General features: G+C 36.7%; 1 protein-coding gene across 2 annotated transcripts in view; it reads left to right on the top strand.

Annotated features, from left to right (window-relative positions):
• Positions 1–17,673, top strand: part of CPT1C (carnitine palmitoyltransferase 1C) — a 76,857-nt gene that overhangs the window by 21,133 nt on the left and 38,051 nt on the right. For both annotated transcript variants that reach the window (XM_072426212.1, XM_072426211.1), the window contains exons 2-7: positions 434–597; positions 791–930; positions 1,144–1,315; positions 3,386–3,487; positions 6,541–6,678; positions 6,864–6,941. In XM_072426212.1, the coding sequence (XP_072282313.1) occupies positions 457–597; positions 791–930; positions 1,144–1,315; positions 3,386–3,487; positions 6,541–6,678; positions 6,864–6,941 (771 nt within the window). In that variant the 5' untranslated portion in view covers positions 434–456. The remainder of the gene's footprint in view (positions 1–433; positions 598–790; positions 931–1,143; positions 1,316–3,385; positions 3,488–6,540; positions 6,679–6,863; positions 6,942–17,673) is intronic.

The raw sequence follows: 17,673 nt of genomic DNA, 5'->3' as shown, positions 1-17,673 counted from the left end.
GACCTCTAGTGTCAGGGGATCTCACATTGTAAGGAGTTCCGAGGCTGTGCTGCTGTCGGTGTGCTATCGGTATGATTCTTCCATGGTGGAATAAAATGTTAAAATCGTATGTATTTACAGTGAAATACAAACACCGTATATATAAATTCCTGTGAACACTTGCATAAATGCTATATTTTACATAAACGCTTAGCGACTTTAAGCATTAAAAGGCAAACTTTAAACCTCGTGTAAAAACTTGTATTAACACCTATAAATGCAGGTAAAAACAGCAGGAATTTTTTATATACATATTAAAAAAACGTTTGTGTACACTTAGCCTGACTTCTTTATTTGGTTATGATCAAGCATAAGCAACTAGCAAAAAAAAAAAGAGCCTAATATTTTAAGAAATTTATGTTTGAATACAGTTTTCTTTTTTTCTCCCACATAGCTTTGAACTGAAGCGCTACCACAATGGCAGAAGCCCACCAGGCTGTAGCATTCCAGTTTACAGTTACACCAGAAGGAATCGACCTTCAACTAAGCCATGAGGCTCTTAAACAGGTCTACCTATCTGGGCTACGATCCTGGAAGAAGAAGCTAGCTCGTCTCAGGGTAAGCAATGCAGCATGATTATTCTGTGTGTCTTGTTTTATTTCTGCATCTTTTTTTTTTTCTGAGCAATGAAACATATCGCCTCAATTCCATATTTTTAACCTAAAACTAAAACGATAAAATGGTTAAATGTTACTAGAACATAGAGTATTTGTTGTGTGTATTATTTATTACTTTACTATTCTTTTTACAGAATAGTTTTATTACTGGTGTATATCCCGCTAGTCCTTCAAGCTGGCTGTTTGTAGTGATTGCGATCATGGGAACTATGTATGCTCGTGTGGATCCATCTATGGGAATGATCGGCATAATCAAAGAGCATCTTCCAGTGAGGTATGCTTAGAGGATCAGTGCTGCAATGTAATAATATTGACCATTATAGAATGCTAATTTTAACATTTTAAAATGTAACTGAGCTCTTTCAAAGCATTGTAAAAATTGATCTCATTAAGTGTTGTGACATTTCTAAGGTTGCTTTAGGATTGTGTCTCCAGTTTAGCTAAATATAAATCTTTTTAAAAATTAGTCTCCCTTTTGTCTTTTCAGTGGCTACCTATCTCACCAGGGGCAGAGCATTATTAGTGCCCTTCTCTTCTCTACTGGCCTGTGGTTTGCTCTAATTATGACTATGCGTTACATCCTGAAGCAGCTCCTATCCTACCATGGTTGGATGTATGAGCAGCATGGAAAGATGTCTGCCACCACCAAGTTGTGGCTGGTAAGAGGCTTATCTGTATTATTTCAATTTGCTGGGGTACAGGATGTATAATACTGTGTGCAGTTTGTCAGCATAGTGAGCATAGAACACACAACGTAGTGTGTGTAAATTGGTGCATTGAGGAGTAAAAAATTTGCAGCCCAGTGTGCAGATTGGATTGATATGGATTTAAAATGTAGGGCAATGAGGAAACCTAGAACTCATGATGAGTTATATGACATATAGTGGAGCTAGAGTTACACATTGACAGTCACCTGCAGACAATTGTTGATGCTGGCCTTTGGGGAATTGTGATTAGTCTCGTTTGTGCGTCCGTGTCATATACATACAGTCATGGCCAAAAAAATTGGCACCCTTGCATTTATGTCAGTTTTCCCAAAAAATTGTTGCAATTAAAAACACTTTGGTATTGTCATGTTTATTTCTTTTGTTGGCACTAGAAGTAAAAAACAGAAAATAAAATCTGAGACATTCCACAGAAATCGTTTAAAAAGGCCTGGACAAAATTTTTGGCATTCTCAACTTAATACTTGGTAGTGTACTTTTTGGAAGTAATAACTAATGTTAATAGCTTTCTGTAATAATCAATGACACTTTTACATCTCTCCACTGGAATTTTGGACCACTCTTTCTTTCCCACCTTCTCCAGGTCCCTCAGATTTGAAGGTCTGTGTGTAACACACTGAGCATGGAGAGAAGAAAGAAGAGCAAAGAATTGCCTGAGGATTTGAGAACCAAAATTATAGAAAAGCGTGGACAATCCCAGGGCTAAAAGGCCATCTCCTGTGTCCACTGTGCGCAAAATTTTACAGCCCATAGCACTGTAGCTGATGTCTTGGGTCATGGATGAAAGTGAAAGATTAATGATATGTAAAAACAAAGAATTGTTCAAATGGTGGATAAAGAACCTCGATTAACTTCCAAACAAAATCAAGATGACCTGCAGGCACAGGGTACAACATTCGCACTTGACCATCTAAAATAAAAGGGCCCAGGAGGACCCCACTGCTGACACATAAACAAGCCAGATTGGAATTTGCTAAAACTTACCTGTGAAAGCCACAATCCTGGGATGACCCAAAGCATATTTCAAAAAGCATCCAGAAATGGTTTAAGACAAAGCGTAGGAGAGTTCTGAAGTGGCCAGCAGTGAGCTCAGATCTAAATGCCATAGAGCACCTGTGGAGAGATCTAAAAACAACAGTTGGGAAAAGGAACTCCTGCAGCTGAAAATTAAAGAGTTGTCCAAAATTCCAGTAGAGAGAGATGTTTTTGTTACAAAAAGCTGTTAACCTCAGTTATTTCTTCCAAAGAGGGTGATATCAATTACTAAGTTGAGTCCGTTATTAATTTTATCCAGGCCATCTTTGAGGTTTTGTGTGGAATGTCTCAGATTATTTTTCTCTGCTTTCTTTGTGTTATTCCAGTGCCAATAAAAGAAATAAACATGAAAATTGTAGTGCAATTCTTCTCAATTATTTTCTTGAAGTGGTGCATTTTCTGACATGTGTGTATAATTATTTATATATAAATTACACACACACAAACACTTTTTTGCATTAAATGTACATATTGTGTGGCATACCTTAGGAGCATCAGTGCAGCTCCAGTCTTAAACTAGCCATACACTTTTCTCAATTTTTTTGAACAATGCATTGTTAAAAAATCAGTGTTAAGCAGAAATGTAACAGACATTTTTTTAAGTAAATAATTATATTTAATATTTTGATTGATCTGCGTAATAAAAGCACGGACACTTTTAATGTCACAAAAGTGGAGGATACTTTGATTACTTGTAGAAATATCTATAGAAACAAAACATGAAGATTCAAAGAATATGCCTATCATTAGACCAAACAGATTTAAGTGTTTCACAAAACAACTGATTGTTTTGGACTGCATAGGAATAATTCCCCTTCTATGTAAAGCAACTAGCAGAATTATCCATTTTTTTTGAAGCTGAAAACCCCCTTTAGGCATGTATATAAAGAGTGGGTTTTTTTAAAAAAAAAAGGAAAATGAAACCTAGTTCTATTTTATTAATCTGAATGTTTTCTTTTATCCAATTAGACTTTGGTGAAGATTTTCTCAGGACGTAAGCCCATGTTGTACAGCTACCAAGCTTCACTCCCTCGCCTTCCTGTACCAACAGTTAAGGACACAATGCAAAGGGTTTGTATCTCCACAGTAAATGTGTAACTTTTCAGAACATTTATTTTGGGATACTGAAAACAGTTTAGTTGCTACAGGTGACCCTGGTTTACATTCTTTGTTCTGAAATTGGTTTCTCATGGCTTACTAAAATTGAATTTGTCTGTAGTCTGAAGTCTTTCAACATTCTCCCTAACTCTGCTCCACTCTAGGTATGGCTTAGGCTTCTGAGGCCAATGTGAAGGAAAAGAGGGGTTTTGGTTGTTTTTTTTTCTAATCTAAATACCCTAATATTTCTCCAAAACCCTTAAAGTTATGCAGAAAAAAGTGCAAAGAAAAACGTACAGCAGGGTTTTTTTTTGGCTAATTATAATAAAATAGGTATTTCAAACAGTATCAATTTCTTATACAATACAATTAGTAGAAATCACAGTATGAAATACAAGTAGACTTTGTTCCCAACCTCAACAGGCTCAGAGGTGAGTGGGATGTCATTCTATACATACATTTCTGTCGACAAATGGTTCGATCTTATTTAGTCCATAGAAACATATTGTTACTTGAAATCATGCATGTGTAATCCATTTCATTTTAGCCAGAAACGTTTCGCCAATATGGCTTCTTCAGGGGAACTCGAGACGGATATATTTGTGTAGTTTCAAGGTAGGTGAACTGAAAACGTATTTTAGAGTAGGTGCAAGGAATATAGCTGACTTATTATAGTCTAACACATTTGTGCAGTTGTAGCTGCCAAAATAGTATGTATAGTGTATGTATAGCATGACATCCTTCTCACTTCACAGAACCTGTTGAGGTTGGGAGCAAAGTCTACTTGTATTTCGTTCTGTGAACGCTACTATTTGTATTTTATCAGAGATTGATACTGTTTAAAATACCTATTCTAATATAATTAGCCAAAACCCTGCTGTACGTTTGTCTTTCTACTTTCTTGTGTTCTGAGGCTCTTGGTAAGTAAAATATTGTGGGAACATTTCTTTACCAGGGGAATTTTCCACCTTTTAAGAGATTTTCACAACTTTTCTGTTGTGTCTCAGAAAGCAAATGCAAGCTTTCTCAATGATATACAGATAACCAGGGGTTTTAAGCTTTTCTTTATCCTACCCAAAGCAAATAAAACAAGTTTAGTACATTATAAGTATACTTATTCACTTGAGTATTAGAGGCTGAAAATTAAGATTCTGCTAAAAACTCACTGTTTGCGGAGCAGTCTATAGAGTAGTGTGCTATTTTACTGATACACCCTCAGTGAAAATGTGGAATGATGGTTAATGAATCCATTAGCTGTAGTTTGTGATTTTTATTCAGTATTGCATAGTGATGCTTTCATTTTACTTTTACTCTTCTCTACCTTGTACCCTACTCTGACACCTTAAACAACATGTACTTTTTTGGGACATAAAATTAATATTTTTTTGTTTTTTTACAAAATTACATATATATTTTACTGTTAAACCACATAAAAAGTGTACTTTTACAAACACACAATTTTTAAAAAGCATAAAAACAACAGCCCCATGTACTTATATTCAAGTGATCTTGGGTACATATAGACAGTGGTGTTATCACTGTCTTAATGCGTTCACTGCCTAATGCGTTTCGGCAATCTTCATCAGGATAGTGACCATGTACAATAGCTGAAAAACAGTGGTGTGATCACTGTCTTAATGCGTTCACTGCCTAATGCGTTTCGACAATCTTCATCAGGATAGTGACCATGTACAATAGCTGAAAAATATGTGTATATAAGTGTAAATACACATATCCTAATATGCCCCATTGATCAAAAGTTCACCAATATATTAAATTCCATTAAATGAAGTTTTAGATCCAAATACTAATCAAAAGAGTATTGTGTAGTAAGTAATACTTTTATAAATTTAGCAGGTATGTGTCTCTCAAGCAGGGTTCTAATTTCCTATTGACATGAGTTAAAGAAAGCAAGGGATATTCATTTACTAAACATAGAACAATAACGATGTATGACCACTTTTTATTATATTGATAATGGACACCTCCAATAGATCCCTATCTTGTGTAATTCATACCAAAGCACAAAATCGCCAAACAAAATCACAAAGTCAAGCAGGGACTGTCCAGGAGGAGTGCAGGGGTAACAACACCCAGAACATGTGTATCGCATCAAAGAGGGTCACGGGGACAGGCAATCTTAATGGCCCTTCCAGTGGCGTATATCCTCGAGACACTGTCTGTGTCTCACGACAGACATTCCGTAAGATGCATCCTTTATTGGAGTGCAGTAGACCAGCAACAGCACAGATGGTATTAGAGCTACGTCTATGCTAAATGAAAGCATAGAAATGTGCAGTGCAGAGGCACAGGGACTGTAAAGGGCCCTTCCCCAGCACCTCCTCCTCCTCTTCCCCAGCTCCTTAGTAAGGTAAGAGCAAAAAGGCAGCGTGACCTACAAACATAAGTGCATGTCAGCTGGATAACAAAAAAATGCACAAACATCATGCAGCATGATAACTTCTTTTATCTGACGTGTACGTAGCCTAAATACGCATGCAAAAACAAACAAAATTTAAACAAGCAAATAGATCTCCAACTGGAGACATAGGATCACAGCTTGATTTACAAAAAAGTTTTAAAACTAAAACTAAAACATCATTGAGGCCAGGTGGATAAATCGCCCTCACCGAATAGATCCATCTGGTCTTTTTTTTTTTTTTTTTTTTTTTTGCAAAAGTACAGAATCAATGTCTCCACCTGTTAAATAAGCGTGTACCCATTCCAATGCCATACATTTGATTTTTTTTAATCATAATTGTTACAGGATCCAACTTTGATTTTTTTTTAAAATGTGCAAAAATGTATACCTTTTATGTGGTTTAACAATAACATATAAAAATGTTTGGTTAAAAAAAGTATATGTTGTTTTTGGTATTATTTCAGTGAGGATGTTGTACTTTTTTTTTGCCTAGCCCATTAAATATATAAAATTAAATATAAAAATTTAAATTAAAAAAATTAGCCCATTAACTATAATAATTAAAATATTCTGTTCTCCATGACACCTTATGTTTTTGTATTAGTATTTGGAGTCTGTGAGACCTCTGATGAATGACCAGGAATTCAAGCGCATGACTGCTTTGGCCACTGATTTTGAAGTTAAGCTGGCCTCCAAGCTGCAGTGGTACCTGAAGCTAAAATCTTGGTGGGCATCTAACTATGTAAGAATATTTATTTTTATTTTAAATGTTAATTTAATTTTAATTTAAGTTTTAATTTAAGTTAAGCTTTAATTTACTTACATATTTACTAAGCTACCACTTTTTTCCTACATGCATTTCTAGGTTACATATTTGACTCAATGTAGTTTACATAACTTGATAGAAATGTATGTTATTATTTTTAGGTTAGTGATTGGTGGGAAGAATATATTTACTTGCGTGGAAGAGGCCCAATTATGGTTAACAGCAATTATTATGCAATGGTAAGTATTACAGTCCAAAAAAGGAAACCTTAAAGTGTTTTGGTTTTTTATTTTTTGTGTGTTCTTTATGAGGTTGTCGGCTTTGATCAATTAAGTGGAAGACCCTACCTTTCTGTCCCTCCAAGACTGGAGGGTGAACTTTGGTGATCCAGCAAACCTGGACTAGATTTGAACCTAGATTATAAACATTTGCCAAATACCAGCAGTAAATATTATTTTTAATAAACAGTATTTATATAGCGGCAACATGATGCAGCACTGTACATTATATTTGGGTTGCAAATGACAGACAGATAAAAACAGTGAAACAGGAGGAGAGGACACTGCTCAAAAGAGCTTACAATTTTGGAGCAGAGGATATATGCACACAATAGGAGAGGGAATATGGAATGGTGAGTGAGTAGTGAGGGTTTAGGAGACAGAAGAAGACAGGTAGGCAAGTTTGAAAAGAATGGGTTTGAAGGGCTCTTTTTAAATGTACAGAGTAGGTGTAGGAGCAAGCCAAATAGTAAGAGGAAGACCATTCCAGAGAGTCAGGGCAGCCCTAGAATGGCCTTGAAGCCGTGCATGTGAAGAGGGTATGAGTGAGGAAGTCGTTAGTAGGTGGTTGGAGGAGCAAAGAGCGCAGTTAAGGGTGTATTTTTCTATCAGGGCACAAAAGTAGGAGGGACAGGAGTTGTGGAGGGATTTGAAGGCCAAGCACAGGGTCTTGAATTTGATTCAAAGATAAAATGGAAACCTGTGTAGAGAATTGCAAAGTGAGGCAGCAGAAGAGTGGTGGGAAGGATGGCTTAGTCTGGCTGCAGAATTCATGATAGATTGTAGAGGAGAGAGTTAGGATATATATATATATATATGTATATATATATATATATATATATATATATATATATATATAAAATACCAGAGAGGAGAATGTTACAGTAGTCAGTCCAGATAAGAGCGTTAACGAGGAGTTTAGTGGTCTGTGGGTACAGGTAGGGGCAGATTTTGGAGCTGTTCGAAGGTGAAAGAGGCAGGTCCTGGAAATTTTCTGAATGTGGGGGGTGAAGGAGAGGGCAGAATCCAAGGTGATTGGCAAATAACAGTTTTGTTACCAGTTAGAAATAAGTCAGCGGAAGATTTGGAATGTGGGGGTCATAGGTTTTGTTTTATCAAAGCACAAAACAAGTGTTGTCTGCATACAGATGGTACTATAAACCAAAGGAGGATATGAGTTCCCAAGTGAGCAAGTGAACAGGGAGAAAAGGACCAGTCCAAAGACTGACTCTTGGGGAACACAGGAAAGAGAGTAGGAATTACCACTGAAAGGGAGCAGTCAAACAGGTAGAAAGCAAAAGATGAGAGAGCAGTGTCACAGATAAAAATGGGGTTCATGATTTGGATTAGAAAGGGGGTGATCAACAGTGTCAAAAGCAAAGATCTAGTAGAAGGAGAAAAAGTTGAGACTTGGCTCTGATGAGGTAATTGGCCACCTTAGTAAGGATTGTTTAAGATAGTCAGTGAGTCTTTTATAGACAAGGCATTCAAGATGCTTGGGGGCATATGGGAGAAGAGAGATAGGACAGTAGGGATATGGAGAAAAATAGCATGTTTGCAGGCTGAGGAGAAGATACAAGGGGAAAGGGATAGGTTGAATAGTTCAGTTAGTGCAGGGGCCAGGGTGGAGGATGCATACAGACCAGGTCAGAGGGGATTGGGTCAAGCAGACAGGTGGTAGATGGAGATGATGAGAGAAAGAGGAGACTTCGTCCAGATTAGCAGGGCTGAAGGAGGTTAGTAATGAATTACAGGTGTAAGGAGTGGATATAATTGGAGTGGCACAGTGAGCAGAGATATCATGTCTGATTTTTGACGATTTTATCTTTACTGTAGGTACCAACGTCTTGGGCAGAAAAGGTAGTTGTAGGGGGTACAGTTGTGGGTTTAGGAGTGAGGGTCAATTGTTAAGAAGAGGCTGCATTGGTTGGAAGCTTAAGAGGATATGACGGCAGGGAAATAATTATGCTTGGTGACAGGTAGTCCATGAAGTCAGCATGAAGGCCAGATTTTCTCCACCTGTGCTCTGTCGCACGAGTAGTTTTTTGGTAGACATAGGGTGTGGTGTTTTGCCAAGGCTTAGCAGGAGGTGGCAGGGAAGACTTTATAGAGAGACAAAGATAGAGTGTGGTTAAACTGAGTGGCAACTTGATCTGGGGATGCTATTTTAGAAAGAGTAAAAATACATAAGATAGTTTGAGAAAAGGTTGTGGTTGTGAGACCCACTCCAGCACCTACTCTGTTATCCGGTCTAGGGTCTTATGTGTAAGATGCAGGCCATATAGGAAAGAGCAGCAACAGAGTCTGAGGAGAAGCCAAGTTTCAGTGAGAGCCAAAAAGTTCAGAGATTTTAATAGAAGAAGGTTGTGGATAGGGGTTAGTTTATTGCAGACATAGACTGCAAGAGAAAATAGGGTAAGTATTTGTGAGTTGGGTGAATGGAATACGAAGTTAGGAGTTGGGGAGGGGGGGCATCAGAGTTGGGTGAGATGTCACAAGCAAGCAGCAGTGTAGAGAGAGAAATCAGAGATACATAAATATATGTCCACACAGTGTCAGTCTTATGTGTGTGGACATCAATTGGGGGGTTATTCCCTAGGCAATCTTAATAAATTGTCCCTAAGTAAGGGATGATAGATCCACCTGTACCACCTATACAGGCTATGTCTGTATATTAAGTAGTATTTAAGCCCCTTTGGAGGGGGTGCGGCAAAATGTATATAACTGATATAAGTGATATAAGTCTTGTTCCAGACGCGTTTCGCCCATTTGGCTTCATATGGGGAAGTGGCGACATTTTAAAATCTGTTACCAAAAAAATACATCATACACCTAATGTCAACGCACACTTGAAATAAAGTAAACCATCAAAGTTAAAAATAAGTCTAAGGGTATTGGCATAAATCATATGCTAGAACCATACCAAAAAGTGTGTGAGAGAACGACAAATGTAAAGTTCAGGGGTAGGTAGATATGTGGAGAAAGCATCACCCTAATATATTCCTGAACTCCCTCACACCCCCTCCTTATAATATTCATTACCCTGATAATGTCCCAGGAGTTTCTATAACCTCACACCCCATCCAACCTGTCATATTTATTTTATAATATTTTTATTGGAAAGGCAAGACGGAAGGTACAATACAATAGAACAATGTATGAAATGTTAACAAAATCTCAGATCCTGTACAATGTCCAAAGAGTCAACCTGTAAATATTATCAACTGGTCTGGCCATACTAAAATGCTTGGTCCTGCTAACGAGACAGAAGGTGATAGGAAAGGGAATAAGAAAGACAAAGAGGGAAAGATAGAGTGAAAGATAGTGGGGGTGGGAGAGGGAGTGGGGTAAAGGGGAGAGCGGAAGAAAAAAAAAGAGATAGAGATAGAGAAAGAATGAAAGAGAGAGAAAGGGAGAGAGAGAGAGAGAAAAGAAAAATAAAGAGAAAGAGAGAAAGGGGAAAGACAATGGGGGGGGGGGGGGGGTTGGGGATACTCCCCTGTGAGCCTATGGTAGTATTAAAAGTGTCATGAAAAGAAGAGTGGTGTATGGAATATCATAAAGGTAGATCAAAGGAAAACTATCAAAGGCAGATTACTATTGATAATGATTAAATGATCAAAGTGTGTAGGTTACTTACGCCTAGATTGGCTATCAATATGTCATAGAGAAGTTGGGAAATTATTGAAGTCGGAGTTTATGGACAAAATTTTGATGGTTCTTTTGTATGCGCAGAGTATTCTTTAGTGGCTAGGAATGAGGAAAAAAAAGCAGAAGAAAGGGACATACATGACTCGGGTACTACTGGAAAGAATTGTTGATTGGTAGTAATTAATGAGAGAAGGAAAAAAAAGTGTGGGAGATGCTTACCAAAGTTTGTTCAGCTTTATACTGCTGACTACAGAAGGACTGGATATCATTTAAAAAGAAGGAAAGGAGAGAAGGGTTTTTTTTGGCAATTAATGTGTATTGTATTTAGTGATACTTCTCATAAATAACAATACATAACATTCTTATATCCCATAAACCACAATAGTCGCATGTAGTTTTACAGAATATAGTGAGGCCCCAGGGGCCGCTATGTAAACGTCAACTAGCAGTTATAACTTGCGGAGAAACTGTTCGTATTGACCATTGTACCCGACGTATTTCGCCCTGGTAGGCTTCCCCAGGGGTAGCGGTATATATACAGCCAAATAGACAATTAGTTTATAGTCAATAATTATAAGTCTGTATGTATGTATCATAAGTAAAGGTATGTATGAGTTAAATACCAATGAAGAAAAGGGAAGGTAACTTACATGGGCACATATATGGCTTGGTTCTGCTAGCTTTCGAGAAGTCGTAAAGCGGTCTCAAAGGTATTTGTTTAGAAAAGGATGTCTGCTGGTAAGATGGCCAACTATTAAATTGTAGAGCGAATTGCCCTAAAATCCACAGAGTGAGGTATGTATCAATAAAAAGGTAGGTAATTATAGGTTACGATTTTTGATAAAATGGTCTGTAGACTCAATGTTAAGGTAACAAGATTAGGATTGAATAAAGCATACCTGTGGTGAAAGGGTCTACTGCTTATGTGGAAGAATCTGCCTGTTGGCAGAGCAAGGGTGTCACTGCTGGCACCTCTTTAAGAGACAGCATCCCAGGGACCACCCCACGTTGTGTGTTGCCAGCATACATACACACACTTATGTATGCATAGTTTGATCTCTCTATGTTTTGTTGTGTCTTCCTGTAACTCTGAATAATTTGTTTTGTAAATTTGTAAAATGTACTATTGTGTTAAAGCATTTCCTCTGTACTCGCACCCACAAGCTGTTGTTTTTTGTAGCCATCAGGTGAGGTGAGTTTATGAGTTGGCTGTTGTATCCTTTTTAGAACTCTCTTTGTCCAGCCATAGGGACAAGATGGTGTTGAGGCTCAGAACTTTCTTTTTGGCTAAGGTAGTGTCTGATTTTCACGTCATCTAGAACATTGTTTCCTTTGTTTTTATGTAGGATCAGCTCATGCTGGATCATTTGGAGGGTAATGAGGGACTTTTTGGCATCTTAAAATAACTTTTACTTATGGGAAAGCAATAGGAAAATCAATCTGGGTTTAAAGATCAATAGCTTAGCAAGTTTCAACTGCCCAATAGTTAGTACATATACCATTCTAGATAAAATGAAAATAGGCGAAAGAATGGCTAATGTAGAAAAGCACAGTTGTCTCTTCTCTCGTCTTGCCATTGGGCTTTCTTAGGGGAGGATAGAGACTTAAGCTGGTGCATGACACAATAAAATACAGATCTTGTTGAAAAACTATTCATAAGCAATTAGTATATTAAATAAACTTTTTATGCATATACATGTGGTTACAATACCATTTGATATACAATAACATGTGTATATTAAAGAGTGTAAGTTGTTTAATAAAGTATTTATAATGTGTATTGGAAATGGAGGGTATTCTGAAAATTGTTAATATGATTGTAAAATAAGTGTGAGACAATAAAGGGTAAATGAGATTGAAAAATCCTCAAGTGCAATTTTTGGATTTAGTGAATTTTATTGATTTAATAGTTTAGTAAATCAAGTAACTTACTTTGATGTTTTTGAGAAGTGATTACTAATGGGTTGAGATGATAAAAAGATGCATAGGGGAGCTTATCTAAATATTAAAAATAAGCCAAAGGTGAGGTCATATAAGTAGGAGGGGAAAGTGTATAGATATTAAAGGTAAGACTTACATTGGTTTACAAATTATGGAGATCCTGGAGGTATGGGAAAGGTCCAAGGAACCTAGATGTATATGCTAAATGGGGAGGGAAATGACTAGAAATGAAAATTGGTGGCTGAATTGGGTAAAAAAAAGCTTCATAAATTTAATTATGGCAAAGTAGTTTAATTACTCACTGAGAATAGAGCAGGTTTTAAGCTCTAGGTTTTAAAGTTTTTTACGTTCCCCAAGGTTTTAAGTGGTGGAGAGTCAGCCAACGGGTTGAAAAATGTGAAAGAGAGAGACAGGGATTCAGTGTGTGGTTGTCAGCTTATTTAAAGGACTGTGGGAAAAGGCTTGTTAAATAAGGCAAGGCTATGGCGTTGTTTGCACCCAACTGCTCATGCATCTCGACATCCTCCTGAGTCCCTCACAGGGAGAATCCTAGGCACTGTGCGACAACGGTGCCCAAATATGGGACTTGAACAGGCAGCGGTGCAGGCCAATGAAGCCCACGTCCCGCCATCACTGGCATTGTGATGTTGGGGCCCCCGTAAGCCAATGGGAGGGAGGAGGCGATCGGACGGCGCAGGGGAGAAGCGTGATTGTGGATGGGAATAAATAAATATGGATAAAAAGGAGGGATAAGAAAAAGGGGAGAAAAAAAGAAAGATGGGAAAAGGGAGGATGGTGATACTGAGAGCAATTAGGCAGTGGTGATGAATTAAATTATGAAAAATATAGGTGAAAAAATGTATGGTAATATATTTACAATAATAAAAATTGTGCATATGTGGCAGAATATATATCATCATTTGGGCTGTGTGAAAAGTTACTAAAGTTAAATTAATGATTAAATGTGGGTGTGTGAATGTAACATGAATGAAATTACTGGATAAAGGGTAAGTGCATTTAACAGTAAAATGTTAAAATTACAAGTTAGATAGATCATAGTAAGATTATGGCAGGAAATATACACAGTATACATTATTGATAGTAAGTCTATGGTAGTAACAATAGACTGTACACTATTGATACTTATACATTAATAATATTATAAGTCAGAATGGTAATTGTGGTAAAGAATTATAATAATGTCCCAAATTAAAGTGATACTTATAATAATAACACATCGACAGCAGTATTGCATCTAATGGTGACAATAATAGTGGTATACATTACCAGCATCTTTCCAGTGCCAACAATATTTCTAGAAGTGATAGCATTATATATATTGTAAAAATGGTTTAAGAGTGTAAAAATCATTGAGTCCTGGATATTTAGTAGCATTGAGGGCAAAAAAATCCACTTAGTGTTTTGCGTTGAAGCAATTTACTGTCAATATCACCACTTCTAGGGTTTCAAAAAATTCTTTCTAAGGCTGTGAATGTGATGGACATGTTGTCAAAGTTGTGTTTGTTTCCCACATAGTGGGTAACCAGTGTGACCATTCTACCATTGTTAATTGAATATATATGTTCAATGATTATTTTTCTTGAAAGTTCTTTTGATCTTCCCAATGTGAAAGCATAAGCATGTACATAAAAAAAGATAGATGATCCCAGTGGATGAACAGTCCATTTGGTATCTCAGTCTGTGTTTGGTAAAAGGATGGCCTTGTTTTTATTGATCTATGGACATTGGGCACAACACCCACATTTAAAGGTTTCATGGATCTGGGCTTGAGAGGAAGTACGTTTTGTAGGCTTATAGTGGCATGAAACCATGGAGTCTTTAAGTGACATAGATCTTCTAAAAAGTTATTTGCAGCTGAGAGTGTAAGTGCTTTGATAAAGAAGGATCTGCAGTAAGTACGCCTCAATATTGGGAGCAGATATGATAAATTGTTTTGGTGATGTCTATTGTAATGCTCATAGTCTCTTTGGATTTAGGAGGTTTTATGGCTTTTGCTAGAACCTCCTTGTAGTAATCTGTTACGTAAGGCTTAAACTTTGGATTCGAAGTGCTGTTCTAGAGTAGTTTCTTTTCAGTCCTAAATACTGACTATATGGTATATTTTTCCTACATGAGTATGGGTGCACACATGCAGCGTGTAAAGTAATGTTTACCATTGTTTCTTTTCTGAATAAAGTGGTTGCCAAACTATTGTTTTACAATATATGGATATATGTATCTAGAAAAGGAATCCTTTTATGGTCATTGTAAAATTAAGGTTAATTTATTACCACCTGGGCGTTACACTGATGTCTAGATTTCTGTACCAGAAGCGTTACACTGTTTTTCATGAAATTTTTTTTTTACATTTTAGACCTGTAAGTTACAGAAATATGTCCGAACAAGGGTCTAGTAGATATCAAGTTTGAAACACACAATCATGTAAAAAAAAAAATGTACTTTTAATAAAATCCTATCCTATTTTTTTTTTGCATAGAAATTGTTGTTTATATTGTGGGCTTGTAATTTTTAGGATTAACTCCCGGGTATGATAATTATATTTATTTATTGTATTAAAATCATAAATTATAATATAATACATAAATATAAATAATAAAAACAATAATGAAATAATACACAACAATGTAATCTAAAAATAAAATTAAAAATGTACTTTTATTTTTATTTCATGTTGTGTGGTGTTTTTGTACTGTAAAAACCATTTAAAAGCAGATTACATTGTAATCTGCTTTTAAATTTCCCTCCCTGACACACCCCCATACATCACCAATCACATCACTGGAAGATGACTCATCCTCCGAGTGATGTGAGGGGGGAATTTCCCTGCCCAGCTCACACAGACAGAGACAGAGACGGATGCTGGATGCTGGAAGCTGCTGCTGCTGGCATCTCCGGAGAGATGCACAGCACAATGCAGGATTTCTGCATTGTGCTTGACATCTCACTGCAGATGCCAGCAGCAATAGCAAATCTTTTATTGCTGCAAGAGGAGCTGCGGACACTGGGTAAGTATTTCCTTTCAGTTGTAATCCGATTGTCATACAATGTATGACAATCGGATTGCAATATAACATTTGTTTACATTTAACCACCTGGTGAGAAAAACTCGGGGTTAACGATAATTGCAAAAGTTTTTACCCCGAACATGCTCGGGCTTAACGGCCAGGTGGTTAATTATAATTAAGGTAATTTTTTCTAGATGTATAGGAAGAATTCTTGTAGAAGTGTTTGTTATCCAGTCCAGATAATCAGATTATTATTGATGCACTGCCACCATGCTAGAATGTAAAGTTGGTACTTAAGCATTGTTGGGTCCAGGGATATGTTCTTTTTCCAGCTGTCCATATATAAATTTGCATATGATTGAGCACACCTTGTGCCCATGTCAACTCTTTTTGTGTTTTCATTTTATAGTTATTTTTTATAATGATAAAATTGCAGGTAAGGATGTAACCAAACAAGGAGGCTAAAAATATTATTGAATTCTTTGTTGGTTTGCTTCTGTGAGTTTAGCAAGGAGGAAATCAAATCTAATCCCTTTTGCTGAGGGATACTACAGTAAAGGGCTTCAACATCAATAGTAACTAAGATCTTATTTTGGGGTAAGCAATTTGATAAGGTAATTTAATTATTCTAAGTTCACCAGCATTTGATATTGAGCCATCACCTGAGATATTCGGTCTTCCTGTGGCATTTTTTTTACATCTTTGTGTACCTTTGGTAATGAGTGAAAGGTGAGAAAGGCGTGATAGGGTGTTTTGTCCAAAGATAATCCGTAGTTTTCTTGTCAATGGTTTCCGTTGAAAATGTTTGTTCTATAAGAAAATATTTATCACTGTAGAAAACCTTGGTTAGTTTACACAGAATGATTGGGTATTGTTCTTTTTTGTTAAGAATCTTGAGACATATGCATTTATAATGAGCATTGTCCAAAATAACAGTATTGTTGCCTTTACCTGACGGCTTTATTGTGATATTTTGTTTACGTTGAAGGTTAAATTAAGGTTGTTTACGACGTTTAGGCTATTCAAATTTTGATTTTTATTTTGTTTGTGGGAAGAAAGTAGATTTAGGTCGTCTTGATGGTATAGGTAGTGGATCCCATATGGTGGAGTAGGTGGGTCCCATAACGTACGGGAACTTGTAAAAGGTTCAGTTTCTTAATTTTCTTCAAGCAGCTGATGAAAAGTTGTTCTAAGTAAATCAGGGATGTGGTCGCAATGTAATTTTATTGGATTAGCAATAATTTATCAAAGCCACTGCTTAGCCAACTGCCTGAATTTTAACGTGTTAATTTATTCCTGAGCAGTGACAGTAAAGCTCTCGGAAACCTATTGCTTTTGAAAAAATGCCCAGGGTCTGTCTGAGCCTGCATGACACAGCCTTCACAGGAAACTGATGAGATTGGGAAGAAACCTGAGCATGTTTTGAGATCATTTACAACTGATGTGTGTTGCCTTGCATTATTTAAGAACTTTGTGGGCATTTCAGGAAGTTTTGAGTATGAATAAATTTAAAGTGGGGATAGTTTAATTTCCAAAAAAAAAATATGACCTTTCATCGAGTTAAAAAAGATAATGGTTGCCAGCAGTAATTTTTAAATTTCCTTTAGCCTAGGAACTGTAAGATGTTGACTGAAGGAAAAGGGATTTTCATAATGTTAAGTTTACTTTTGGCTTTTCTTTAACACCTATGTTAAAGGAAATGAGGTTACAGTGGGCTAAAGAGAACCAGTTAGACTGTGGATGATTGGATGAGAGGAAAATTTAGTGATGAATCACAAGTTTGCTTTTGCCAGGGAGATCTGATGCTGGATCTTTTCTTTTGTTGGCATTTCAATGAAACTGATAAAGATGCCTGAAGAAAATAAGCAAATATCCATACTCATTGAGGATTGGGGGTTATATGTCAGGTAAAAAAATGGGAGATGGCAATCATTACCTGTACAGTTAATGGACATGTATACATACATTCAAATTTTCAATACCTTTCTCAATCAATTAAAAGCAGGTTTGAGCTGTTTTTTTTTTTAATTCGGCAACAATTGCAATAGGAATCTAGCCAATGCCTTGCGCATCCA

This window comes from Pyxicephalus adspersus, chromosome 11 (genome assembly GCF_032062135.1).
Source record: "Pyxicephalus adspersus chromosome 11, UCB_Pads_2.0, whole genome shotgun sequence".
Lineage (NCBI taxonomy): Eukaryota > Metazoa > Chordata > Amphibia > Anura > Pyxicephalidae > Pyxicephalus > Pyxicephalus adspersus.
The sequence above is the reverse complement of the archived record's forward strand: the minus strand, read 5'-3'. Positions and strand labels throughout refer to the sequence as shown.